Consider the following 26,642-nt stretch of genomic DNA (forward strand, 5'->3'; position numbering starts at 1 on the left):
GCTAGCCGGACACCACCAGCTGCCCTTCACCTGCCAGCCCTGGGTGATTGCTTTTCCTCCAGGCTCCAGAATGCTCTCTCTACTGCCCCAGGATCCAGAAGGCTCAGGGAAAGAGAGCTGGGGGGGCTCCGCCCCGAGAACCTACGTACCCATTGCCACAGCACTTTTTGGGGAGAAGATAGCCTCATATGGTAAAAAGCTAAAGAGAGGGAGAGAGGGAAGGAGGAAAGAAGAGAGGAAGGAAAGGAACACTGCCTGTATTCCGGCTCATCTGGACCCCTTGCTGGGAGTTCAGAAAATGAATCAGAAAAACTTATTGGCCTTGAAGGACTCAAAGTCTGGTGGAGGCAATCAGAGTAGAAACAGGCAGCAACAACACTCTCAATGGTGAGAGCTCAGGTCTGTGGGATCTCAAAAGGCAGAAGCCTAACAGATGGGTGGCAGTCAGGGAAGGCTTTCTGGAGGTGAGCTTTCAAGGACAGATCTCTGCCTTTCCAACTCATGAACTCATGTTCTTAATTCTTACAGACAGCCCTGTGGCATAGGTGTTGTTGCTGCTTTTACAGGTGAGGCTCAGAAAGGTAAGTTCACAACCACCAAAAGAAGGAGACAGGTTCAAATCCCCAGCATTCCACTCTGGACTACACGCCTGGGTTTGAGTTGGATCCCAACCTCTGACTTGTAGAGACCCTTCTTGAGTGCTTCTCTCCCAGACTTTGAAATCTTATCTATAAAGTGGGTGTATTGCTGGCTGCAGGGTTTTGGAGAAGCAAAGGACAGATGGTGGAAAAAGCACTTAGTTTAAACGTCAGCGGGGCCTCACCATCCAGCTGGGGACAGCTCAGCCCCATCTTTCTCCCAGCACAGGAACAGGACTTCTGTCTTCTGAGCTAGCAGCAATCTTAGAAGCTGAAGTTCACCTTTGCCGAAGTTCCCCATCTAGAAGAAGCCAGACTGTGGCATGGAGGCATGTGCTCTTTTGACTGCAAAGCCCAACAGATGAGTATAGGATTCTAGAGAGAATTCTAAATCTTGTACTTCACACATCTGTGCTGGAGGAATTCTAGAATCCAGACTGCCCGCAAAATGCCTCCTACTAAGCATGGCAGGATCTGGGTCCAGGTCATGCAGCACCTGACCTTGGCAGATTGGAAGGATCACTAGAAATAGGATCCCATCTCCTTTGACAGATAAAGATTAAGACCTAGAGGGGGGAAGGAATTGCCTCAGGTAACAGAGCAAGTCAGTGTTAGACCCTAATACCCAGGCCATATCACCACATGGGGAATGGAGTGGGGGGTGGGGCAGCCCTGGAGCCCTGATCGTGCCAGAGAGCAGCCTGCGTGCTGCTGGGTGAATAAAATGCCGAGGTGGTCTTACTAAGGAAAACTTTAATAGTCCTGCCCGGTTCCCAGCAAAGTCCTACTACTCCCACCTCTCCTTCTAAGCCTCCCATTGCCCTCGGCATTACCCTCCTCTCGGGCAAGACCCTTCTCTCCAACCCTAGGTCTAACCATCTGTAAAATGGTCCCCAAGTATCTTATAGCTGGCTGCCTAGAAATCCTAGGAACAAGGGGATTGGGAGAGGGGGGAAAAGAAGGGGCCATTCGGGCTTTCGGCCCTCTATGTTAGGGGTGCCGGTGGTGTGGACTCCCTGGGGAGCAAGAGCTGGAGCCCGGGCTGGGCGGGGCGAGGCAGGGCGGTCGGGGGCGGGGCCTGGCCGGCCATCACCCCGCCCCGGCGGACGTCGGCGCGGAGCTCGCGCCGCGGGGGGAGGAGCGCGGAGCCCGCGCGCCGCGCGGCCCCGGCGGAAAGTTTTCCCTGACGGAGTTTTAGCTGTGGCGGCCGGAGCGGCCATGGACGCGCTCAAGTCCGCGGGGCGGGCGCTGATCCGGAGCCCCAGCCTCGCCAAGCAGAGCTGGGGGAGCGGTGGCCGGCATCGGAGTGAGTGTGTGCGCGTCCGCCGGGCCGGGCCGGGGCCGGGCGGGGGTCCAAGCCAGAGGGACCGGCCTCCCGCGGGCGCCGGGGGCAGAGGCGCGGTCTGTCCGGTGCCCTGCGGCCCTGCCGGGTCCTGCGGGGGTTGGGGGGCGCCGGGGGTCTAGTCGCGCTCCCACTCCTGTCCCCGCTCTGTGCGGCTGGGTAGGAGGGGCAGAAGCTGGGGGAGAGTGCGGAGCTCGGGGTCCCCAGGTGCAGGCGGCAGTCGGAGAGGCCACAGGTGAGGGGAGGAGACGTGCGCGAAGCCCGGCACCTGGCTACTTCGCCGCGCTGGGCGGCTGAGGGGAGACGGTGCTCGGGGGAGGAGGGGTGAGCGCTGGGTTTGGGGAGATGCCTGTAGCCCTGCGCCCTAGCTGCGAGGTCCGCGGCCGGTGGGAGCCCATTTGGCTCCCCGCCTCCCGCCACCCCCTCCGCCAGCCCTGGAGGTCGTCTTTGGGCTCCCAGACGCCCAGAAACAGACTCAGGTAGGAGCGGGCTTCTCGGGTACCTCCTTGAGGTTGGGGGCAAGGCTCAAGCCTGGGGTCTCAGGAGGATTCACAGCCCGAGTCATCCAGACCCCTGCGGCCCCTCCTCTTGGCTGGCGTTCGGGCTAATTTTGAAACCTGTTTTCTCTCGCACTTTCCCCCTCGGGCTTCCGAAGTCCCAGGGCGCCCAGGAGAATGGCAGACTCGTCGCCACCTCTCCCCTCTCCCTGGGGCGTCTGGGAGGCCGGGAGCCCCCCCCCCCCCGCCCGGCTCTAATTACTCTCAGGGAACCCGGCACCTGGCACCTTCCCCTGAGGCCTGAGAAACCCGGCGTAAGTCCCTCTTTTTTCTCCAGGAGAAAGGGAGTGGATTGCCTGGGGTCACACTGGCCTTCCTGGTAGAGGTGGAGCGGGAGCCAGGACTTCTGTACACGCCCACCCTCCTATCAAATACCTGGGACTCCAGCTTCTCCCCTCCCCCTCTACCACCTCCCCCCCCTCCCACTAGAAACCACTGACAGTACAGTCACACGCCACCACCCCTGTCCTTCTTTCCAGGGCTCCGCCAGGGGAGCCCGAGTTCCCAGTGCCAGCGTGTCTGGGCCTAGAAAGCCCGCCCTGCCCCTCCCTCTTGCCCCACTCCACTGTTCCAGCCGTGGCCACCTCCTAAACCAAGACTGGCACTGGGAACACGGGCCGTGGCCTGCTGGTGGGGGTGGGGTCAGAGACCCATTAGGGCTGATCAGGGCCAGGCCAGGGATGCACCATCTCCCACACTTATTGGCCCCTAAATATAGCCCCTTTAAATACTTCAGGGATTTGACTGGGACTTCTGAGAATAATGATTTGTTCCAGTGGTGGAACCCTGCAGTTCTCCTGGGAAGGGGGATGAAGAGGGGTGCTAGGTAAGGGAAGAAAGCTTTAAAAGCCTCTGATTCTGGGTAACGGGGAGAGGAGTCCACATTAGATGGTGGGAAAGAGTTTCTCCTGCTGCTCTCATCTTGAGCAAGTTGTTTTCCTTTCCAGCTCTCAGTTTCCTCACCAGAAAAATGGGATAAAACTTCTAACCTGACAGGGGTGTTGAGAAACTTATTGATTAATGCTTCCTACTGGCACCTCATTGGTGGTTTCCTTCTGTCCCTCTCCCCTTCCTGTCATGTGGAACTTCAATGTGACTATTACTGTGATGAAACAAGTTTTGAGGGCTCAGAGCCTATCTACACCTGCAGAGAAAAGGAGAGGAGAACCCCCCCTCTCCCACAGAAAGCCCAGAATGCTGTCCTGAGCCTTCTGGACCCAGAGTGATCTGGGTGGAATCTTCACTGTCCTTCGTTATTGTCAGTTTTCTTACCTGTAAATTGTAAATAACGGTAGTACCCAGCTCAGATTTGTGTGTGCGCGCATATGTGTGTGTGTGTGTGTGTGTGTGCGTGTGTGTGTATTAAATGAAATAGTGTTTTGCCTGGAATAGCAAAAGGCAATCAATAAAAAGTAACTACTGCTTTTGTCACTGTGTTTTACACAGTTTTTGCTTCTGTTGTTTCATTTGCTCCTGTGAGGTGACAGAGCAAGGATTCTTTTTTTTTAAATAGATTTTTAAAATTAATTTTTAAATTTTTTTATAAACATATAATGTATTTTTATCCCCAGGGTACAGGTCTGTGAATCACCAGGTTTACACATTTCACAGCACTCACCATAGCACATATTTTTTTTTTTAAAGATTTTATTTGTTTTATTTGACAGATCACAAGTAGGTAGAGAGGCAGGCTGAGAGAGAGAGAGGGGAAGCAGGCTCCCTGCTGAGCAGAGAGCCTGATGCAGGGCTCGACCCCAGGACCCCGAGATCATGACCTGACCCGAAGGCAGAGGCTTTAACTCACTGAGCCACCCAGGTGCCCCCAGAGCAGGGATTCTTACCAGACCCATGTCAGAGATAAAAGACTGGAGGTTCAGGCTCCCACACAGCTTCCTAGAGGTAGCACTCCAAATCCCCAGCCCAGGGTTCTCATCACCATGCCTGCTATGAGGCACCATGACTCTGGCCGTGGGAGGAGCTGGAGTAGACCCCATCCTAGGTTGGGCTGACAGTAGTGGCCACAAGGTAGAGAGGGAAGCTGTGGGTATGTCTGGGGTAGCTTGGCCTGATGAGTTATTCCGGCGATCTGGAATGGAGCCCCGCGGTTGACTTTTGGGGCCAAAATGAAGCCTGTGGAGTTAAAGTTAAGACTTGAAACCTGCTATCAGCGGTGACTTGCTCCTCCCCAAACCGCTGAAGATCCTCAGCTGGGATTAGCATGATCATTGTTTTATTTGTGGAGAAACTGAATCCCAAAGAAGGGAGGCAGCTTGCCTGAGGTCACACAGCAAGCTAGATAACCCCAGGCTGTTTTGCACTGAACCTGATGGCCCTGTCTCCCAGCTGGTCCTGAGTCTGAAGAACTACCTCCCTCCCTCTCCCACACATGGCCTTTTTCCCATCTCTTCAGGAGCCATAATATTTTATCTCAGTCCCTAGCCATGGATTTTCTTTTCTTCTAGCGTCTTGAAAGGAGGCTCACCCTGGCCCCTCAGTACCCTTCTTTCCAGGAGGGGTCCCCTCTGATCCTTAGGCTCCTTCCAGGCTGCCCGAGGACTCAGCTGGTAAAGAAATACAGGACACAGGTTCCAGGAAAGTTAAGAGTATGGTGGTTTGTGGGGAACAGAGGATCTATTTGTACTTACTTAAAATATTTACAATAGAAGATATTATAAATAAACCCCCAAGTCATAATACTTATTGATCACAGAGTATGTGCCATGTACCGATAGGTGCTGGAGAGTCTGGTGAACAAGTCTGTCTGTCTGCCAGCAGTGCTCAAGGTCTGGTGGAGGAAGCAGAATGACCAGGGTGCAGGCGAGTAGTGGTGACCCTGTGAAGAAGGATAAAGTGGTCTGTGAGGAAATGGCGGGGACCACTTCCTTAGAGTGATATTTCCCTTTGGGTTCTTCTAGAAAGCAGATGCTGAGCGAAGGATCTGAGTGCGAGTTATCTATCTGGGAACAGACCGTAGGAAATATCTTTAGAAGTGAGAAGGGAAGAGAGTCCAGAACGTGGACAATATGAAGCCAGTCGCCAGTGTGGGTGACTTGAGCGCCATCCCGTGGGGAGCTTTGGGAAGCAGGGGAGAATGTGCTTCAGTTACTCTGAGGGGCAAGCTCCTGGCAGTGGTGGATTCAGGGATGGGAGCTCTGAATGCCCCAGTCTGCATGGACATCGGCCCTTCTGGTAGCCAGAGAGAGCTGCAGGCAGAGAGGTGGCTAGTCAGGGTTTGTGTGTGGAAATTATGTCCACTTGAGGGGATCGAGGTGGGGGGCACTACTAGTGTCAGTGCTGGCAGTCAGGCCTCTCCAAGAAGGTGACTTGGAGCACATGTGAGAATATAGGAGGGAGGAAAGTGGGAACAGCTTTCCAGCCAGAGGGAACAGTGCAGGGGACGTTTAACTGGAGGCTGGGGCCCTGCTTCTCACAGGTCTGCTGGCTGAGGGAGGCATAGGTACCTTAAAGGAGTCAGGTCATTCCGTGCTCACGGAGCGGCACTCTGTTCAGGCAGCCCTGCAGGATAGGTCACCCACCCCTCTGGGTCATCCTGGACCTGACCCCTGGTTCACATGAAAAGGGGCTTGGTGGACTGCCGGTGTGTGTGAACAGCACAGGCTGTGGGAGGCAAAGAGCAGCATTGTCAATTAGGAGTCATGGCCAGACTCCTCTGAGCCTCTTTTATCCATAAAGTGAGAATCCTAATATATCCTTGCCTCTCCCACAAAATACAGAAAATGGCTGTGTGCCCATTCAAGCCCTTAGCCCTCAGCCCTTGGTAATGACAGTAGCTCACACTTCAGTGTGCCGGGCATGGTTCTGAGCCTACCTGGTGTGTAAACTCACTGCATCCTCACAGCAACACTATGGGGTTGTCCCAGTTTGTAAGTGAGGAAACTGAGGACCAGGGAGGTGGAGTGACTAAACCCACAGCCCATCTCCAAACCCCAGGGTTTTAACCTTGACCCCTAGTTTTTCTTTCACAGAGTTTAGGTACTCAGGAAATGAGAGCTTATGTGATGGTAATTTTTTAATTATTTTCTTTTGATAATCTTAACAACTTCTGAAATTTACCTGGCACTTTTTTACATGCTGAACCTGTTTCTGATGATGCTCTTGAGGAACTGAACCCATTTGTCAGATAAAGAGACTGTGGCCTTAGAAAAGCAGCTACATTCTGGGTCATGGTAGAGCTCGAGTTGCCTTCTGAGATGTTTCCCTTTGGCTTCTGAGGCCATCTCCCCACCAGACTGGAAGAGGCTGGAGGCCAGGGCGCTTGGAGGTTCCCTCTGGCCCATGGGTTTGGCTGTTGCTCTGATTTTCCAGACACGAGCCAGGCTGGCTCTCCCCTTCTCCAAGAGGGGCACAGGGGCCCCCTGCCCAGCTCTGAGTCCTGGGCAACGGGCCTTAATGAGGAAAGGGCACACGTTTGCAGCCGCAAGTTAAACTGGGCATATGGTCCGTCCCCAGCTAACTCTGACAGCAGGTCATCTGTAAAATTGCTAAGTTAAAATAGCACAGTCATTATTCCACCACAGGGCTGAAAATAACCAGGACCGGAACAGGGCTGTGGACTGAGGCCTGTATTAGCCTGAGGGCCTCTGGGAGCTCTTCCTGAAGCCCTGGGCTCCTCCCCTAGGAGCATGTGGCCTCCAGCCCTAGATGGCAGGCTCTGGGGCAGGCGGTGTGAATGCGTTTGTCTTACTGAGTGCTCTTAGGGGTGGGTTTCTTCAGGGAGGGTGTGGGGCATGAGTGACCTTCCACCTCATTGAAGAGATGAGTCATGCCCAGAAGGACCGCATAGGAGCAGAGGTAGGATTCCCTTCCTTGAGGGGAAGGAGGATCTTGCTGGGCCTGGGAGGATGAGGTAGTGGGAAGGGGGAAGAGGATGAAGCACAGCTGCAGCTTCGGACAGGAGTACACCTTCTTCAGTTCCTGGGGGAGACACACATGACCAGAAGTCCTTCAAGAGGAAGACACATGGTAGACAGCTGCTGAGTGTGAGTGATGTGGCTGGAAGGAGGAAGGAAGAGAGGGAAATCCATGCTCAAGAGAGGCACAGGCTCAAGAAAGAAATGGGAGGCCTGCTCACAGAGGGAAGATGCCCCATCAGCGGGTGTGACCATGGGCTGGGTCCTGTGCTAAGCACATTATGTTTTATTATCTCATTATCTAATTTTATTATCTCATCAAAGGGTCAAAACAGTAGCCCTGTGAGCTGGGGGACTGTTGTTTTCCCCATTTTATGGATGAAAAAACTGTGACTCTGGGAAGGTAATTAATTTGCTCAACATCACTCAATGTCAGACCTGGGGTTCTAGGATTCAGGCCTTTGCTCTTAACAGCTAGGCTATCCTGCCGTCAAAAAGGCTTCCTGGATGAGGGTGGATGCAAGGGGTTTCAACCAAATAAAGGGAAGGGCATTTCTGATAGAAGGAACTCCTTGAGTAGAAGCAACTCCCTGAGCCAAACCATAGAAGTGGGAAAGAAAATGTTAAACATCACGAGGAAGAAGCTCTGTATGGTTACAGTGTCCGTTGTGTGTACATGTGCATGGGAATGAGTGTGTGGATGCAGGGATATTGTGGGAGTGGGCACTGGGACACCTGTGACTCCCCACAAGTCATTGTGGGATTTGCCTGTAGTGGATTGGGAGCTGGGGAGGCAGGGCAGGGTAAAGTTCTGACTTGCTGTGTGGTCTTGCACAAGTCCCATTGCTCTCTGGGCCTCAGTGTCATCATCTATTACGTGAAGAATTTGGGCAGAGGGTCTCCATGGCTGATGGGTAGCAACTGGTCTACCAGGGCCCTCATGAAGGAGGCCATGGAATAGGAGAAGGGTCAGGCCTGGGAAGGAAGAATGCAGAATATGCCAAGCATTCAGAGGTCGGGGAGGACTGGGGAATGTTTTGACAGCAAAAAGGTCATCTGTGACCTTGGCAAGCTTTGGCCCTTTGGAATGGAAGGGGCGGAAGTGGCTTTGGAGAGGAGCCAGGAAAGGCTGAGCTGAAGGAAATGGGATAGTGGAGACGTGAAAATGGCGGGGAGGAAGGATGTTTGCTGTAGACAGGGATGGATAGTGAGATGAACGAGGCCATCCCTGATTGGCCCCCCAACACCAACCCCTGATTGGTGTTGCCTGCCTGGAGCCTTATATTGAGAAACAGTCCAAAGCCTGTAATCAGAAAATAGAGCTGCAATTGATTAGCAGTGTCTGCCAAGGAAACTAGTGATAGGGCAGCAAGTAGTTGGCTATCCTTGCTTAGATGCATCTTGGGTTGAAAGCAGTAGTCTGAATACCTACTTAGGGGGATCCTCAGGAATTAGGAATTGTGGGAGGAAATATTTCTGGCTCTAGACACTTCTTCCTGACCTTTTGCTAAAATCAAGGTGGTTTGCCTCATGAGAAGATAGTGATGAAGTTCTAGAATATAGGTGAGGTTCAGTGGGGTGAGGTCCGGAACCAATGACCAAGAAAGAATTCTTGAGACATTTTTGGTTTAAAATGGTGGTTTATTAAAGCATGGGAACAGGACCCGTGGGCAGGAAGAGCTGCTGTCCCGGGGATGTGGGGATGTAACGGGGCTGGGGATGTGACGGGCCGGCACGTTTTGTACCATGGACTTGGGGTGGAGGTAAGGAAAAGGGAGGTTTCAGTAGAACTTTCATATGCTAAAGAGGACCTATAAGATACCAGATACCAGAGGCCTTGCCATTGCTAAGGTTGTTTTGCCCTCTAGCAAGGTATTAACATTAAGATGGGATTTTTTAAAGAATGTCACATACATTCCACCCAGGAGTGGGGAGCGGGGGAGGAGGTTGCAAGGTGTCAGCCTTTTGCTTTGTCCTTAGCCAGCCTTCTGTTCCCTCATCAATAGGATGGGCTACTGATCAGGAACTTGGGCTTTAGAGTCAGGTAGATGACTAATGTGACAAATCACGTGTCCTTTGAGCCTCCCTTCCCTCCTTTGAAAGGGGAATGAAAGAATGCCTGGCTGGAAGGTAGCTGTGAATGTTAGAAGTAGTGGTCAGAGCTGCTTTGTTATTACTCTTGTCTTTGTTACCTGATAGCTCAGTCTTAAACTGATGATGTGATGGTGGTCTTGGTGGGGGTGGTCTTGGTTTCTCTGAGGCTGAGGCTCAGGTCTGAGTTGCCCTGGGGCTTCCATCAGCCAACCCAGGACTGGGTCACCTCTGGGATTTTCTGATTCTTTTTGGAGGATCAAATGGAACAGGCTTGTGATTGATACAGCAGAGGATAGGATTCCTTGGGGGTCTTCTCAGCGGGGACTGGGCCTCCTGTTGGGGTGGTGGCCCAAGTGCAAGGGCTGGAAGGCAGTGGGCTGGGGCCCGCAGCTGAAGATGGTTTTGAGACATTACAGACACGAAAGAAGCCTTGGAGTTGTCCAGGTCATTTCTTCACTCAGCAAATACTGAGTGCCAGCTGCATGCCAGGCTCTGGATGACCAGCCAACAAGTCCCTGCTCACCTGGACCTCAAACAGGGGGACCGGGTACACCTGTAAGTTCTTATAAGGAGCCCTTCCCCTCCAATACCCATGCATTCTTTTTCAGATGAGGAAGCAGTCTGAGAGAGAGACAATGGCTTGCTCAAGTCAAAACCAAAGAGGTGTGGGTATGCAAGGCTTCTTATGGCTGGTGGAAAAGAAGGTAGAACCCCTGGAGGTGGAGAACTTCAAGACAGTTGCTGGGAGGGGCAGCATGGGCCAGACAGGGTAGAGGGCCCAGTACTGCCACCTAGGTCCAATAGCACAGGAACCCCTGAGCCAGCCTGTGCCTTGTAGGCGGGGCCTGCAGCCCTGCCCAGCCTCAGCTGCCCTGGCACCATTGATGCCCAGTTCAAAGCTTTCTTTCTGTGGCTCTTCCATTAGAGACACTGAGGGCTCCTGGATAAGCAAGGAGAGTACAGGATTCTCCCAGCTCCTCTCCCAGAAAGTGGTCCAGGGAAGCTGGCCCTGCCTGCCTCCAATGGTGGCCTCTGGAAACTGATTCCTCTGTGGATCCTGCCCTATCCAAGATCATGGGTGAAGCTGAAGAGCCGTTTCCTCCTCTTTAAAGTGGATACAATCGTAATACTTCCTATACTGCATTGTCAGAGAAGGGATGATAATGGACAGGCAAAGGGCCCTGACATGCAGGAGTGTGGGGTTTTCATTTGTCTTGGTGATCTGCTTGGAAGGATCCCTAGAGACCATCCTTCGCTGCTGGCTTCATTGCTTCCAGCTGAGCGATCTGGGGAGAAACCCTGGGGATTGTTCAAACCACTGATGAAGACCACACTTGCCCTCCTGCCTCTCTGCCTGCTTGGGGCCCTCTCTCACATGGGTGGGGTGAGGTGGGGGCTTTCCAGCTCTCTCCCTGTTTAGTTTTCATAGCTCTCATCTCCCAACCTTCCTGACCTCAGTCTCAGGCAGAGTTTTCAGAGGACCCTTCTGTGTGCCCTGCTCTATACCCTGGCCTCAGCATTACTAGGCTTAGAGGGGAGAGGGGACTTTCCCAACACATGGAGGTGGTGGAAAGCAGAGCTGGGACTTGAACCCAGGTCTGCTGGATTCCAGCAGCCTTCATAAGATGTCATTTGAGCACTCACCTCTCCCTTTCCTGCCCTTGCCCCCACCTCTCTCCTGGTCCTCCACCCCTGCCTCTTCCTCTTCATGGCTGTGGAGATGGAGGCCAGTAAGAGTAGGCTGGGGCTCTGGGAACCACCCAGGTTTGAGTCCTGACTCCCAACTCTTTACTCACTGTAGGTGGCCTTTTGATGACTTTGCTTCTCTGAGCCTCAGTTTTCTAATCTGTAAAGTGAGGATAGCATCTACCTCACAGGATCATGTAGAAAATTCAGTAAGAAAATAGCATGGTTTGCTCTCAGCAAGTATTGAAGTATAGAGTTTGGGTTTTGAACTTGAAAATATGGGCTCAGATCTTGGCTCTTATACTTGCTGGCTCTGTGGACGTGGTTGTGTGATTTCACCTCCCGGGCTTCAGTGTCTTTGTAAGTGGGTAAACGATAAAAGTGTCTGCTTCATAGGCTGTCATAGAATTAGTGAGAATCTTTTATGGAAGGCTTCTTACCATGGTGCTTGGTAGGTACTGGAAAATGTTAGTTCTTTATTATAGGTAAAAAAATAATGGTAGATGGACAACCCCAATACCCTTTGCTAGGTCTTCCTAGGAAATGGGTGCAGGGAGGACAGGGTCTGAGGGACTGTCCTTCTGCACAGAGCTGCCGGAGAACTGGACAGACACGCGGGAGACACTGCTAGAGGGAATGCTCTTCAGCCTCAAGTACCTGGGCATGACGCTGGTGGAGCAGCCCAAGGGCGAGGAGCTGTCAGCTGCAGCTGTCAAGAGGATTGTGGCCACGGTGAGCCCCAGTCAGGGTGGGGGAGCCATGAGCCAAGGGCCGGCTGCTTCTTGGGGTACCGCTCATCCCCTGCTTACTACCCTGATGGGATGCATCTCAGTTGTTCCCATCCTTGACTCCCCTTGCATCTGGCTTAGGGACTCTGGTAGAGGAGAGCCACTGGGCTTGTAGGGTCAGGGTCCATGTCCTCCTCTCCAGCTGTTTTGGCCTTGGCCTCTCCCAGGCTCCCCTCCCCCAACTCAGGTCCCTTACCTCAGGGTTGGTGACTTAGTGCCAAGGAGTAGTGGGGAGGTTGCGGTCACGCAAGCACTTGCCCTCTGGCCTGAGAGATGGGATAATGCACCAGAGACAGATCTATCCCCTCCCCATCTCCCCGTCCTGAGTAAGGATGGCCCTCTAAATGCACCTCCTTGGTGGCCTTGGACCCTTCAGCTCAGACACTCTTAGGTCTAGTGGGTGGACTGGAGACTCCCCAGGAGTGATCCTGCTGGGTTGTGATAGCCCACTCTGTGCTCAGAGTCTGCGGGCCCTCTTAGCAGTATGTCCTGGGGCAGCTCCCTTAACCTCTGAGTTGTTTCCTCTTCAGAAGAAGCTCTGTTGCCTCTGAGGACGACTCGAGGTCCAGTGCCTGGCAGACAGCAGGTGCTTCATGAGCCGGGGTTGTCCTGTGTTTATCACAGGAGAGTGCTGACTGCTGTCTTCCCCATCGTGTCTGCTGTCTCTACGCTGAGGCCTCACGGGGGCCTCGAGTCTAGGGCTTAGACCAACTAGGTGTAGCCCATGAGGGTAGGTCCCAAGTGGGGCAGGCAGGTTCTCTCACCCACGTCTACCCCAAGGCAAAGGCCAGCGGGAAGAAGCTACAGAAAGTGACCCTCAAGGTGTCGCCACGGGGGATTATCCTGACCGACAACATCACCAACCAGCTCATCGAGAACGTGTCCATTTACAGGTATGCTCAGCATCCCCCACATTCACTCTGCTGCTTGGGGCAATTGGGGGGGGTGCCCTTTCTGAACCTAGGTTCCACTACTTTCTGTCTGGGTGAGCTTGGAGCCTCAGTTTCCTCCTGTATGTGTGTTTGGGGATGGGGGATGGAAACAGACACTGCTTCACAGCGCTGTTAGAAGAGCTGAGTGCACAGCACCTGGTCATAGTGGGTGCTCAGTTAAAGGGCAGTTGCTGCTGTCATTACTCCTAGTTGCAGTAGGCAGTTGAGGCCTAGTGAGGACTGGGACCCTCTCCCCACCGCCTCTCCCCAGGCGTGCTGCTGAGGCAGGCTTGGAGCCGAGAGGTGTGGAGTCACTGCCTTTTCCTTCCACTGTGAATGCAGCAGCTCTGGACATCTGGCCAGGCCTTCAGGGAGGCCTCAAGGCAAGAGTCTGAGGCCAGATTGTAGATGGTATGGGGGGGTGGGGGTGACACGGTTCTCAAGGAGGCAGAGCCCAGCCCTTGAAACCTCAAGCTCTCCCAGTTCCCTCTCTTGGCTGGTTGGTTGTAGGATTTTAGTGCTGGAAGGGACAGTCCATTTTACAGATGGAGAAGCTGAGGCCCAGGGAGTTGCCGGAGGCCCCACAGTGAGGTAGTAGCTGGGCTGGGACCAGGGCATGGAGGCTGGAGTTCTGTCCAGCAGGCACTCAACTGCTGGGCGTTCCTCCGCCCTCTTGCTTTGTCTCCAAGCATGTGGCTCACCCCACTGGAGCCTAGGCCAGTACTGGGTTGGGGAAAGAGGGAGGTTGGTTTTCGTTTCTGGCTGGTGTCCTCCTCTCACCTTCCTGATTCTTCCTGTCTCCTTGAACTAGGGGAGCCTTTGAGCCAGCCCCTGTCAGCAAGGAGGACATGTAGGGAAAGCAATAGGAGAGAGAGTATAAGTATTTCCCAAGAGAGCAGAGAAGGAGGGGCTTGTCTGACCTTACAAGGCCTCCCCAGGAAGGTGGCAGGAGGCTGGATCTGCTGGGATGGAGAAGAGGTAGCTGTTGGCCTGTGGGTTCTAAGTGGTGCCGATGGCTGTGTCAGTGGCTGTGAAGGAAGCTGGGGCCGCACTAGGGCAAGGAGTCTGCCGAGCTCCAGTCCCATCTGGGGCTGCCAGTTCCTCTGCTGATTGACATTCCCAGGCCGAGCAGCTGGCACGGAGGGAGCAGACAAGGGGGGTTGGACCAAGTGTTCCAGGAGGAGGGAGCTGCTGTGTATTCCTCCTGGACCCGCTGGGGCTCTGGGTCTGGTCATCCTCACACTCCCTCACCCAACTCCCAGCTCCTTGACCTCTGACCACAGCTCTAGGAGAATTTGCCAGAAGTCTCAGTCATCCTGAGAGAGAGGGCCTGGAACTCCCCTGACCTCTGGGCAGGGGCATGACTGGAGGGCTGGGAGGGAAGGCCTGGTGAAGGGCATGGGTGGCTGGGGCAGTGTCCTGCTTCCCCTGTCTGGTCAGGGCCGTCTGGTCAGCACAGACCCTTAAGGGAAGCATGGCAGTGGTTATAACCTCTGGAATCCTCAGGAGATCCAAGACTTAGCTTCAGTTTCTCATCTGAAAAGTGGGGATAATAATAGAACCCATCTCAGGGCAGCTCTGAGAATTAAGTGAAGTCATATCTAGAACGTTGGCCTGGGATGCAGGAAAGGCGTAGCTATTACCATTCTGGAGTATGGCTCAGTAGAGGGGGGAAGTCCCTTCCACTCCTTCCTGCCTAGCCTGTGTGCCCCCCATTGATGGCCCAGAATGCCAGGTCCAGAGGCCAAAGCTGTCTCTCCAGAGTCTCCCCCTGGTGGAGTAGGATAGTCAGCTCTTGGGGAATCAGGGGAGATGCCCTGTGGGGCAACCCATATGTGGGCAGGCCCTTGCGCTGGGTTTGGTGACACTTCCCGCTTGCCTTTCAGGATCTCCTATTGCACAGCAGACAAGATGCACGACAAAGTGTTTGCCTACATTGCACAGAGCCAGCACAACGAGAATCTTGAGTGCCATGCCTTCCTCTGCACCAAGCGGAAAGTGGTCAGTGGGGAGAGGCTGGGGCCCAAGCAGGCTCTGGCCTTGGCACCCTGCCCTAGGGGGGAGGCAAGACCCAGAGGTGACATCACTTAATAGGAGGAATGAAATTCCTGGGACCCTCACATGGATGCTAAGAGCACTGAGTAAGGCTGCAGTCAGTAGGCAGCCTGTCACTGTGGGCTGCCCTCAGTGGCCATCCTGGCCTGCGGGTGGTGACAAGGCCATGTCCCCAGTAAGTGCCCTAGTCCCTTCCTCTTTAACATGATTGATTGGATTTGAAGGGGGTGCTTTCAGTACGGTCTGGGGGTTCAGGGCCTTATAGGAATTAGTCCTTGGAGACTGATGATCCCAGGGCTCAGGGGAAAGGCTAGGGGACCTGGCTCTCTATAGCCAGAGTGGGGAGGGAAATGGCCATTTTTTGGCACCTACCATGTGCCTCTGTCAGTGGTGGGCTTTGAGGGATCTTCTGTTTAGTCCTCATAGCTCTGTGGCGTGGCAGCTGCTACTAGCTTCGCTATTTTTATTTTTTATAAGGAAGCAGATTCACAGAGGTCAGCTGTCTTGCTGAAGATGACACAGCCAGCTGGGCAGAGCAAGGGTTTAGCCCATGCTGCTTCTCCCTGCTGCATGACTGCAAGGAGCCCCGAGCTCCTTGCCCCATTTCCAGGTTACCTCTGGCCACATCCAGCTGAGACGAGTGGAGACCCCTGTGGTCTCTGGGCTTTGTCTTGAACTTTGCGACAAGCAGGCAGAGTGAGTTCACCTTTGGTGTTGAGGCTTTGTCGTTTTGGAGGCCTGGAGGTCTGAGCATCTGCTCTGTGAGGAGACTCTGACGTTTATTGGTTTAGCGTTGGCCTCTGTTAACCTTGTTCAGAGCCCAGAGCCCTCCCCAGATCCTATGGTCCTTGGAACCAAGGAGACAAGATCATCTCCCCTACCCCTCTCATCATGGACACGTCAAGGACATCACAGTCTTTAAGTGACCCCCAGGCTTCCTGCTACCCATCAGGGCCTGCTCGAGATATGGTGTTAGTTTTCTATAGCTGCTATAAGAAATTACCGCAGACTTAGTAGTGGTTTAAAACAACCCAGATTTATTCTCTTTTGGTTCTGGAGGTCAGCAGTCTGAGTTGGGAATCCTTTCAGAGGCTCCAGGGGAGAATACATTTCCTTGCCCTTTTTAAACTTTCTAGAGACCACCGTTCCTTGGTTCCTGGCTCCTTCTTCAACCCAAGGGCCAGCAGTTCAGCACCTCCCAGTCTTCCTCCTGCTTCCGTTGTCACTTTGCTTCCCTTGTCAGTCCATTGTCACTGTCTCTGACCCTCCTGCCTGGCTCTTAGAAGGCTCCTTGTGATTGGGCGCCATAGGTAATCCAGGATAACCCCCACCTCAAAATCCTTAACTTAATCACACCTTTGAAGTCCCTTTTGCCATGCCAGCTAACCCTTACAGGTTCCAGGGATTAGGATGTGGACATCTTTGGGGGCCATGATTCAGCCTACCAAGGGCTTTTGGAGGGAACACTGCAGGATGAGACAGATTAGGGGTGTAATTCTGGCTGCTGTGCTGTGTGACTGTGGATAAGACCCTGTCCTTCTCTGGGCTGCTTGCCCATCAGCAGAATGAGGAGGTCACCTCAGTGAGCTCTAGGATTGTTCTGAAAGGCCCCTTTCTTCTGTGTACCTTGTTTCATTCCTGCAGACTCAGTGTCGCCAGCCACTCACCCAAGGCCTCGTGATGCCCCAGGTCCCCGAACTGCAGTAGCTTCTCCCATGACAGCTTTGTTCTCACAGACAGTGTCTCCTGGCTTTGTCTCTTATGAGGCCACAGAGACTTAAAAAGGCTCATTATGTCCCCATTGTTTGTCTCTTCCTCCCCACTGACCAGAGCAGGCACTGGGCAGGGGAAGCTGGCCCATAGCCACTGCTGCAGAGTGTGGGTGGACCCCGGGCAGGAGGGGCGCCAAGCTCCAGAGGCTTCCTCTGGGAAGGGGAGCTGGGGGTAAAAGAAAGTGGATGCCAGCCCAGTGGCTGAAGGGAGGCCTGGTCTGGGGCCAGAGGACTTTGGACAGGCTTGAACAAAATCAGCCTGCCCCAGGCCAAGAGGTCAGTTATTGAGGAAAACAACCTGCCTGTGGCTTGGCGCTGACAGCCGAACCCTGGCCTGGCAGAGTGGGTGGCTCCTGCTGGACACCTGGGCCCAGGCTCGTCACTTTTCCTCACACACTTTGCTCTGTGTCAGGAGCTGACTGGCTCAATTACAGCTTATCCACCCTTCCTTAGCCGGCTTTCTGCCTTCAGACAGCCCAGGGCAGGGCAGGGTAAACAGGCCACCTGACATGAGGGTGGTGGTCTCACGCCTTCCCCAGGCCACCGCTAAGCCCGGGTTGCTAGTAACCTGGCCATGTTGGAAATCCTGAGCTTCTCAGGGCTTAGTGGACCTTTCTGAGAAGGAGGCAGAAGGTGAAATGGGGGTCTCAGGTTCTGCAGCCCCCCAGTGGTCAGGTGCCTCCCCAGTTGTCCACTGCTGCCTGTTCTGGGTTGAGCACTGTGTTTGGACCTGGGGACCCAGGGAATCGGCTGTGGAGATACCAACAGGGTGGTGGGGCAGAAGGGCCAGGATTTGGTAACTGGAACCCAGTTCTAGGGTGGAGGTCATTAAGTCTCACCAGAGGTCAGTAGGATTTCCCAGAGAAGGACACATTTTGATTTCGAGCTTTGAAGGCTGAGTAATGAGTTAAGAGTTTGCCGGCCAAGAGAAAGGGGGTGGGGGTGGTAAGAGAGGGAGTGCGCAGGAATCGGCATGTGCAAAGATGCAGGTGCAGAATTAAGTGGTATGATTGGTGGTGGAGGACTCAGATGTGACTGGAGCCGGGGTGGGTGGGTAGAGTCAGCCTGTGGGGGAAACTTGAATTTGCATGCCGACATAGCCCCTGTTGCTTTTGGCTGGGGGCCCACAGTCTCCATGTATCCCTACCCTTTCTCTGGGCTAGAAGTCTGTGACCACCCAGGATGGCGGGAAGGGGGTTCCTTTCTGGTTCACCCCCCTGTTCAACTCAGCTCGGGCAGCACAGCCACCCGGTCTCCCTTCCCCGGTGATTCCTTTTTGGCACGGCCAAGATGAGTTCCCCCAGAAAGAAATGCTTCTGTCTGCCCAACTGTGAGGCCTCCGCCAGCCCTGCAGCCTCGGGATTCGGAAGTGAAGGTGGGGTTGTGGCTTTGATGTGGCCCAGGGTTGTAGTGCAGGTGGACTGACAGTAAACAAAGTGGCTCCGCACCCCCCCACCCCCAACAGATTCTATCCCGGGCAGGCTGGGGCAGAGCTGTTCTGCTGTACGCAGCCGTTGGCATTCCTCAGGTAATCCTTCTGGGCCAGCAGGGCCTTAAGGGACCCATGGCCGTACTTGGTCTGAGTACTAGGTTGGGGTCTGGGATCCTGGGTGTCCTGAGCTAGACCTGGTCCCTTGAAGGAATTCACAGCCTGGTTACAGGGAACAAGCCAGAGACAAGAAAAACTGGGTGAGGTAGAACCTGGTTCAGGTGCTGAGGGACTCACAAGCCAGAGGCACTCCTAGAAGAGAGAAGCATTTAGCCTGCGGGATCAGGGAAGGAAGACCTCCCCCTGGGCAGGCTCGAGCAGTCCTTTCTTGTAATGCTGCCCAGATTCCGGCAGCTGCCCCAGAGATCAGGGCCCGCCCGAGCCCCAGCCCGGCCTGGACTTGCAGCCACCTGCACACACGTGCATCTTGGGTTATGTTTGGTTTTCTTGTAGCTTGGGATTTCAGGGCGAAAGGGCAGGAATGTATGCAAATGAATGAGTAGATTGATGCAAAACCAGTATCAGGTTCATGGCCCCAGATATCCTGGAAGCAAAAGTAATGGTGTTTCCATCTCCCTGCCACACTAGGTGACCAGCCGCGTCTTGGGTATGTAGTGAGCTGACTCCGGCTGGTAATCAGCCCATATTTTTAGTTCATGGGCAATTCTCAATGGTAACTGGGTCTATTAAACTTGATTCAGACGTGACAGCTTAAATTGTAAACAGCTGTGAAGAGTTTCATACTTAATTACCATATTTAAGTTTTGCCATAAAGCGCCCGTACTTCCATCAAAAATGTAAATGACGGAGACATTCAAATGAGATTTTATACTTCGTGAAGTTTAATTGGCATGGATCAGTCAGCTTGTTTAAGGATTTTAGATTTTAGAAAAAAGAGTTTTAAAGGCAGTAGCCGCAGATTCATTTCTCAATTAAATCAGGTTGTCTGGTGGAGGGAAAGGGAATGGGTCCGAGCAAGGCTGGGTAGGCCTGAACTTGTGCACTTGAAGGAATCTGGTGCTTTCTTCTCTAGGCTCGAGCTGTCAGAAGGAAGCTGGATGTCGCTTCCGGCTACAGCTGAGCTCTGGGACTCCCACTCCCAGCAGCTGAGCTGTGATTAACCCTGAACTGGAAGCAGAGAGAGGAGGAGGCTGCCATGAATGTGGGCTGGGGGTAGGTCCTGGCTGAGTGAGGCCTCAGGAGGCCTGCCCCTTGGGCTAATGCAGTGTTGCACCTCTGGAGGGCTTGGCCTGCTCTGGGGATCAAGGTGTTTAGACTGGGTTCTTGCTTTAAGGAAGCATCCAGATAGGGAGACACAGGTATGTGAGCTGGTGCCACTTTGATAGACATGATGCCAGAGAGATGTTGGTGGGCCTGTGGGGCCTCAGTCCAGGTGACCTGAGAGAATTGGCAGGGTGCATGGGAGTTCCTCAGGGGTGAAGAGCCAAGGTGTGGCTCCCTCTTCCAGGTGCGTTATGGCCCTGAATGGTTTTGGTCCCCTGCCATGGGCACACACTCAATTGTGGATCCAGTTGCACTCCCTTCCCACCCGGTGTAGGGCTGCCCGGAGTTTAACCCTTGCCTCTAGAAGTTGGTCATTTAGGCAGTGGCTAGGCACTTTGCAGTTCTGGCTTTTCTGTTCTTTAATTCCAAGGGCTAAGTGTGAAATCCTCAGGTAATTAGGGGGGCTTCTTAGAAGAAGTAAGCCCCTAGTTATTTGAATGTAGAGAAGCCCAAAGGAAAGGGGAAAAAGTAGAGGTGAACAGCCATTGCAAACACTGGGGCTGGGAACCTTGGCTGCGCTACCTACCAGTGGTGAGGATGTGGCCCAGTCTGCTTGGAGAGGGTGTGGCCTTGTGACACCACAGGGCTATTTTGGTGACCTGGGAGGGGCTGGGACTCTGCCTTCACCCATCTGGCAGTTCAGGGCCTTGACAGAGCAGAGCCTCAGGCCTGCATTTCAGACTTGCTGTTACCTGCCTGACAGGCACCCCTCCCCACCCCGCTTCCTGTTTTTCAGGCCCAGGCTGTCACCCTCACAGTCGCTCAGGCCTTCAAAGTCGCCTTTGAGTTTTGGCAGATGTCCAAGGAAGGTGAGTCTTGTTCAGGGACACTGTGGGGGGTGAGAATGGAACAGGGGAAGGCTGGCAGAGAAAGAGAAATGGGGAGTGGGTACTAAAGGCCCTGGAATCCAGGCCCAACTCTCTTCTTCCTCACCTACTTGGTGTGTGACTTTGGACAGGTTCCTTCACCTCCCTGAGTCCCATTGTCCCCCTGTGAAGGAAAGGAACAGCTGTCTCCCTCCCCCAGGGTGCTTATGAGGGTCAGATCTACAGTTTCTATTCTCCCTGCTGGACACCTGATGTGGGCCCCTGTCCAGTGATTGCTGGCTGTGGGGCCTGCAACCCTCTGTGCCTTTGTCCCACAGAGAAGGAGAAGAGGGAGAAAGCCAGCCAAGAGGGCGGGGACGTCCTAGGTGGGGGCCTCCGAGACAGCACCCCGTCTTTGAAGAGCTGTGAGTCTTGGGCAGGGGATGGGGCCGGAATCAGCTGCATGATCGGGGGCTGCCCTTCATCCAGAGGGCCCTACTCACTCCCTCCAGGGCTGGGGCAAACCCTTGGCTTTTTATTTTTGTTTTGTTGTTAAATAAATAATACATGCCCAACATAGATAAATTAGAAAATGCAGATAAAAGGGAATGGTTACTCTTTTTGATGCATGTTCTTCCAAATATGTCTATGCAAATATGTAAATATGTGTTTACCCCTTTCTCAGTACATTTAACATCTTATGTGATCTCTTAAAATACTTAAAGCCTGTTGTGAATGTGAAAATTTTAGCTTAAAACATTAGTTGGGGTGAAATTTGGGCCCTGTGGGCAGCTGTCCAGCCATTTGGGGAGGTGCTGGGGTGGGGCTCTGGGTAGTCTTGTTGATAGGCTTGGGAGGGCAATGCCTGAGGATGGGGTCAGGACCAGGATGGCCTGGGAGGCTCTAGGATGGGGCTGGAGATGAAGCCTGGAAATAGGAGACTCCTCCCACTGACACACCTGACCGGACCCCTCGTAGTGGTTGCCACTGGGAACCTGCTGGACTTGGAAGAGACGGCCAAGGCCCCACTGTCCACAGTCAGCGCTAATACCACTAACGTGGACGAGGCACCGAGGCCTCAAGGCTTGAACAATAGCAGTGTTGTCTGGGTGAGTGGTCATGTGGCCTGGGGACCCCGCAGGAATCCAGCGAGCCTATGCCTGATCCCTGGTTGAGGCCTGAGGCTTCTCTAGGGCCCAGGCCCTGGCACCCATGACTTCAGTCCTATGGGAGGACCAGACTCAGCCCAGCAGCGCCCAGGCCCAGGGTGGGGGGTGAACAATGTCCCCTTTGAACTCAGGGCTGCATCCCCAGCAGGCTTGACTCCTAGCACAGCTGTCTTCTCACAATGCCCAACCTCTTGGTCTGAGCGCCTGTGGCTCGGCCCACCACAGAACCAGCCAAAGGCTCCCTTGTTCTTGGCGTGGGCACGGTTTGCTTCCGACACCCCTCCCCGCTTTGCCATCTGAAGGAGGAGCCTGAAGCCCCGTGGTTAGCAATTGGGCCCTGACTCGCTCTGTGACTTGAGACAAGCCCCCCTGACTTCTCTGTGTCTCAGGTTTTTCATCCCCTCAGTGAAGATGAGGACCTCGGCCTGCAGAATTTCCCAGAGGAAACTGTTTTTTTTTTTTAAGATTTTATTTATTTATTTGACACAGAGAGACATCACAAGTAGGCAGAGAGGCAGGCAGAGAAGGGGGGGAAGCAGGCTCCCTGCTGAGCAGAGAACCCGATGCGGGGTTCAATCCCAGGACCCTGAGATCATGACCTGACCTGAAGGCAGAGGCTTAACCCAGGCACCCCTGTTTTTTTTTTTTTTTTTTTATTAAAAATACAGAAATTTTTTGCACTTGAAAATGATTTCAGACTTAACAAAAAAGTTATAAAAACAGTACATAGCATTCCTGTTCACCTCTCATCCAAATTCTCCACATACCAGCATCTCACATGAGCACATTACAGTGATGGAAGTCATTATCAGTCCGACGCCATGAGGTCAGGCACAGGTTGTAGTCACATGTCCACCACACATCCCCTTTTTGCTCTCGGATCACTTGCAGAATCACACGTTACTTTTGTCATTTCCTTTAACTGTAAAATATCTGGAATGGTGATGGACTTGAGAGACACAAATCCGTTCCTTGCGGCCCCTTCAAGTAGGTATCAGGCCCATTCTCTGCTGCCTGGGAACCACTCTTAGCACCTACCCATCTTCTCAGGGAGGCTGCAAGGAGCCCTGCCCATTGTTTACCCACCAGAGCTGTGGGGTTCCTGCTGTGAGTTATTCCCTCAGGAGCCTGGAAGTGGAGAAAAGCAAGAAAACCTTCTTCCCTACCCTCTTTGCTCTTGGAATTTGAAAGCCATCTACGTTATTCTATCCAACCCCCTCATTTTATGGAAGGAAAAGCTGAATCCCAGAGAGGAGCAGCGATTTGCCAAGGGGTCCCTTGTCTTGTGGCAGAGCTGGGAATTCTACCCACCCCCCAGGTGCTCTTTGTCTTGTTCTATACTCCACTTTTGGGCCTGTGTGTTGAGATGTGTGTGCCTGTTCCCCAGGCACCCACCAGACTCCTGTGTTTGTGTCCCGAGTCCCCATAGCTTACCCAGTGCCAGGCTAGGGCCTGGCTGTGAGCACAGTCTCCCCCACTGAGGGTTCATATCTCCTTCTTTGTTTTCCCCAAGGAGCTGGATGATGGCCTGGATGAAGCATTTTCGAGGTAACATTAGCTGGGCTCTTTGTGCTGGGGAAGAGGGCCTGGTACTTGTGGGCTGGTCTCTGGGGTCCTTTGCCATATCTGAGAATATGAACTCTGACCTTTGCCAGGGTGTAAAATCTCAACTCGAATACCTCCTGGGATGGGGAACTCACTGTCGGGTTGGCCAGGTCTGCTAAAAGGCTCTTGCTGTTGAATCAAAAACTATTCCTAGTGGCTTCTCTACCATAGTCTGAGATGTGCTAAACACTCTGCAGCTCAGGTTGATTCCAGCTTTCTACAGCTGGTGTAGTCTTCCAAACCTGGCTTTTTGCAGGCTTTGTTCCCTCCAGAGACTTTGCAGTTGTGGAAGGGGGCAGGGAGGAGGTAATGCTTAATGAAGTCCATGGAACGATAGATAGAGGAGGAATGTCAGGCACTATAGGGAGATATTTTGGTCTTGGACGAGGTTGATGGCCTTTCCCCATCTTCACAGGGGCCAGCCCTGTAGCCATGGCTACCTTAGCTTGGGGACATGGCACGGAGAAGGCTGGGCTGAAGAGAGCCCTGGGCAGCTCCGGGTTCTGAACACTGGGCCTGATCAGTCAGACGTCCCTGTCTTTCTGGGAACCCTGAGCAGCCGCCTGCAGCCCTCTCCTTCCTCCCCAACTCCTTCCCTGCCAGAACCTGCTTAGAAACCCCTGGGCCCGGCCTGGGCAGATAGGGGGTCGGCATGGGTGGCTCTTTCATGGAGACAGAGATTCTTTTTACCATCTTCCTGCTTCTCTAGCTGACTACAACGCCCTCATTTTAAGAAAAATCTTCCATTTGCTTTTTCCAGATTACTTAAGAACCTATGCCCTTTACTAACAACTTTGAAAATCAGCAAAGCATTAAACAGGAAATAACACCATCCTGTAATCCCACAGCCCAGACTTTTGGGTTTAATTCATGCTAATCCTATACATATACATTTTTCTTTCTGCCTTGATCACTCACAATGGTATTTGCTTTGGGGATCCTGATTTTCACTTAACCCTGACCAATCAGGAGCATTCCCCCAGCCTGTTAAAAACTCCTTGTAAATACCTCATTTATTGACTGCCTCCCATTCCTCTAAGGACCTGGGCTGTACAGGTCCTTAACTTACTTCTCTGTTCTTTGGACGCTTGGGCTGTCTTCCTTCCCATAACAGAGTTCTCGCTGCTAGTCCGCGCCCGGTTGCGCTGCCTCCACCCCGCATGTGTCCCTCGCTGTCTGCGCCGGCGCTGCCCTTCCCACCTGTCCCCGGTGGAGTCAGGGTCAGGGTGGCTCTGTGGCGGGAATGCCCCTGCCTGCCCCAGAATTTTCTCAGCTGTTTGGTCCTCAAACTCTGGTCAGAGGCGTCACCTGTCCTGATGTCTAGGACTTTCTTCTCCAGCCCCTGTGTCCTGGCCTTCTCCCACTGGTGTGCTCTCACTCCTCACTACTGCTCGGGGTCCTGCCAGCCCCCTTCTGGGGCCCTGGGCTCACACAGCTCTGCCTTCCAGGCTGGCGCACTCTCGGACGAACCCTCAGGTCCTGGACACTGGGTTGACAGCACAGGACATCCATTACGCCGAGTGCCATTCACCTGTCAACTGGGACAAGCCCGATGGCCGCCGTGCAGAGCAGGATGACCTCTTCAGCTTCTGAGGGCCCTCGTGCTGGTGGGACACGTGACAGACCAAAGCCACTTGTGGCAGCATGGGGCAGGCGCCGGGACTCCTGGCCCTCTTCTGCTGGGTGGCAGCGCTGTCAGCCTGCGAGTCACAGCTGCCTCCAGTCAAGCAGGGGGGAAGGAGGACATTTTTTTTTTTTTTTTGGGCTCTGCTCTTTCTGTAAGAACTGAAGGATGCCTTGAATATTTATTCAGTGACTCTTGGTTCAACTCAGAAGCCGGTTTTGCGTCCGGCACGAGCGCAGTATTTTAACCAGCTTTCTGCCCTCTCTTGAGCCAGCTCTCTCTGCTGTGGGTGTCAGGACGGTGACCAAAGCATTTTTTGTTGTCCCTTCTCCCTTTCTAAGGACCCAGATTTCCCTGGCGGCGCCCCCACTCCTTACGGAGCACAGGAGGGCCCCACAGCCTCAGGAGAGCGCTGCGTCCTCAAGTGTGCCTTCGGCTGGGGCCCAGCAGGCCTGCGCCCCCGCCTCGGGCTCCCCAATGGAGGGGCTGCCCCCGACCAAAGACGGTGTGCAGCTGGCACTTTAAAGCACACACAGCAGGTGTAGCCCTCAGGGGCTCCTCCACAGTGCTGTACTGCAGGGAGCTTCCTGTCTGCCCCGCTGCAAGAAGGCCCGAAGTCCCCGCAGGTGGGCCTCGTCGGTGCTCGGAACCAGTGTAATTGGCTGCCCACGGGTCCCAAGAGAGACTGCAACAGTGGGGATCATCTGTGACTGCCCTCCATCGGGGTCCCCTGCCGTGCTCTTCTCCCCGAGTTGGACGGGCACGTGCCCACTCTTCCTGTTGTGTCCGCATGGGGGTCTCAGCTCCGACTCCCCTCGCCTCCGGGGACAACGTGTGGCACCGAGCACCGAGACTTGGTCGGGACTGCTTTGTCGCCATTTTACAGAGGAGGAGACAGGCCCTGACTGTGGAAGGGGTAGAGTGCAGAGTAGAAGTAGGTCTGATGCCAAAGTTGCCTCTCACTCTCGCCTTTCCCGGCTCACACCTCCCTTCTTTCTGGCTTTGTTGTCCTCCCAGGAACCAAAAACCCCAGCTATTTTCTGACCAAAACGTGTTTCATAACAAACCATCTGGTGCCTTTCCACACACAACTGGCTTGAGCCTCCTGCCCTGCTAGCTGTCTGGCTGCCGATTTCCGTGGAAATGAAGTGTCGATGCTAATTGGGAGGGTGAAACCAAACCACACTCTGAAGCATCACGCTCTTCTTTCCTGGCTCTCGCCCCTGGGTCGGGGCATGGCGCTGGCTGGCTGTCCTCAGTCTCCTGTTCTCCCACTTTACCACCCCGGGGCTCCCAGCAGAGCTGCATCTCCACCTGGAGGTGCCTCCTGGGCTTGGCTTTACTGAGCTCAAGTCACTGACGCTTGCAGGTTGCACCAGCCGGGGGAAAACACACACCATTTCTCAGAATCTACTTCTCCAAGCACATGAATCGGTGCACAGAGACAGAAGTGCCTGGCCGAGGAGTTGGCGGGGGGGTGCGGGGAATTCGTAGAGTCTTTATCAGACTTTGGAATCTGTTCCTTTCCTTGCCCTGCTCCTGTACCTTGCCGCCCCCACCCCCCAGACTTTGGTGCGGGCCTGTGGGTTTGTTGTGAGGCAGCAGTGGGTGGGCCCAATGCCAACTGTCCCTGGCACCAGGGTCCAGAAGCCCCTGAGAGGCCGTGCTGTGTGTGTGTGTGTGAAAGAGGCAGAGAACAGGACTTGGCCTTGAGAGGCTGTGCTTGTGTGTGTGTGTGTGTGTGTGTGTGTGAGAGAGAGAGAGAGACCAAGAATGGGACTTGGCCTTCCTGTGTGTCCCTGGCTGACAAGCTGTCCCGTGTGCCCCCGTGTGTCTGCAGATGAGTCTTGTGCTTTATTTTGTGTTGCTGTAAAAGACGTTCTCATGAGGGAAAGATGGAGTAATAAAGGTTCTCTTTTTGAACCACAAA

The 26,642-nt window shown here is 53.8% G+C and overlaps 1 protein-coding gene across 2 annotated transcripts; it reads left to right on the forward strand.

Annotated features, from left to right (window-relative positions):
- The first annotated feature begins 1,754 nt into the window (after positions 1 to 1,754).
- On the forward strand, positions 1,755 to 26,642 carry LDLRAP1 (low density lipoprotein receptor adaptor protein 1). 2 transcript variants are annotated; one of them, XM_004741138.2, is made up of 9 exons: positions 1,755 to 1,944; positions 11,778 to 11,920; positions 12,757 to 12,869; positions 14,795 to 14,909; positions 20,245 to 20,317; positions 20,653 to 20,739; positions 21,293 to 21,423; positions 23,000 to 23,031; positions 24,537 to 26,642. In XM_004741138.2, exons 1-9 carry the CDS (start codon positions 1,857 to 1,859, stop codon positions 24,679 to 24,681), a joined length of 927 nt encoding a protein of 308 aa, XP_004741195.1. In that variant the 5' UTR covers positions 1,755 to 1,856; the 3' UTR covers positions 24,682 to 26,642. The 2 variants fall into 2 exon arrangements, with proteins under 2 accessions (XP_004741195.1, XP_004741194.1); XM_004741137.2 differs by having other exon boundaries at positions 1,756 to 1,944; positions 22,997 to 23,031.

Source organism: Mustela putorius, unplaced genomic scaffold (genome assembly GCF_011764305.1).
Source record: "Mustela putorius furo isolate JIRA1106 unplaced genomic scaffold, ASM1176430v1.1 tig00003853_pilon_pilon_pilon, whole genome shotgun sequence".
Classification (NCBI taxonomy): domain Eukaryota; kingdom Metazoa; phylum Chordata; class Mammalia; order Carnivora; family Mustelidae; genus Mustela; species Mustela putorius.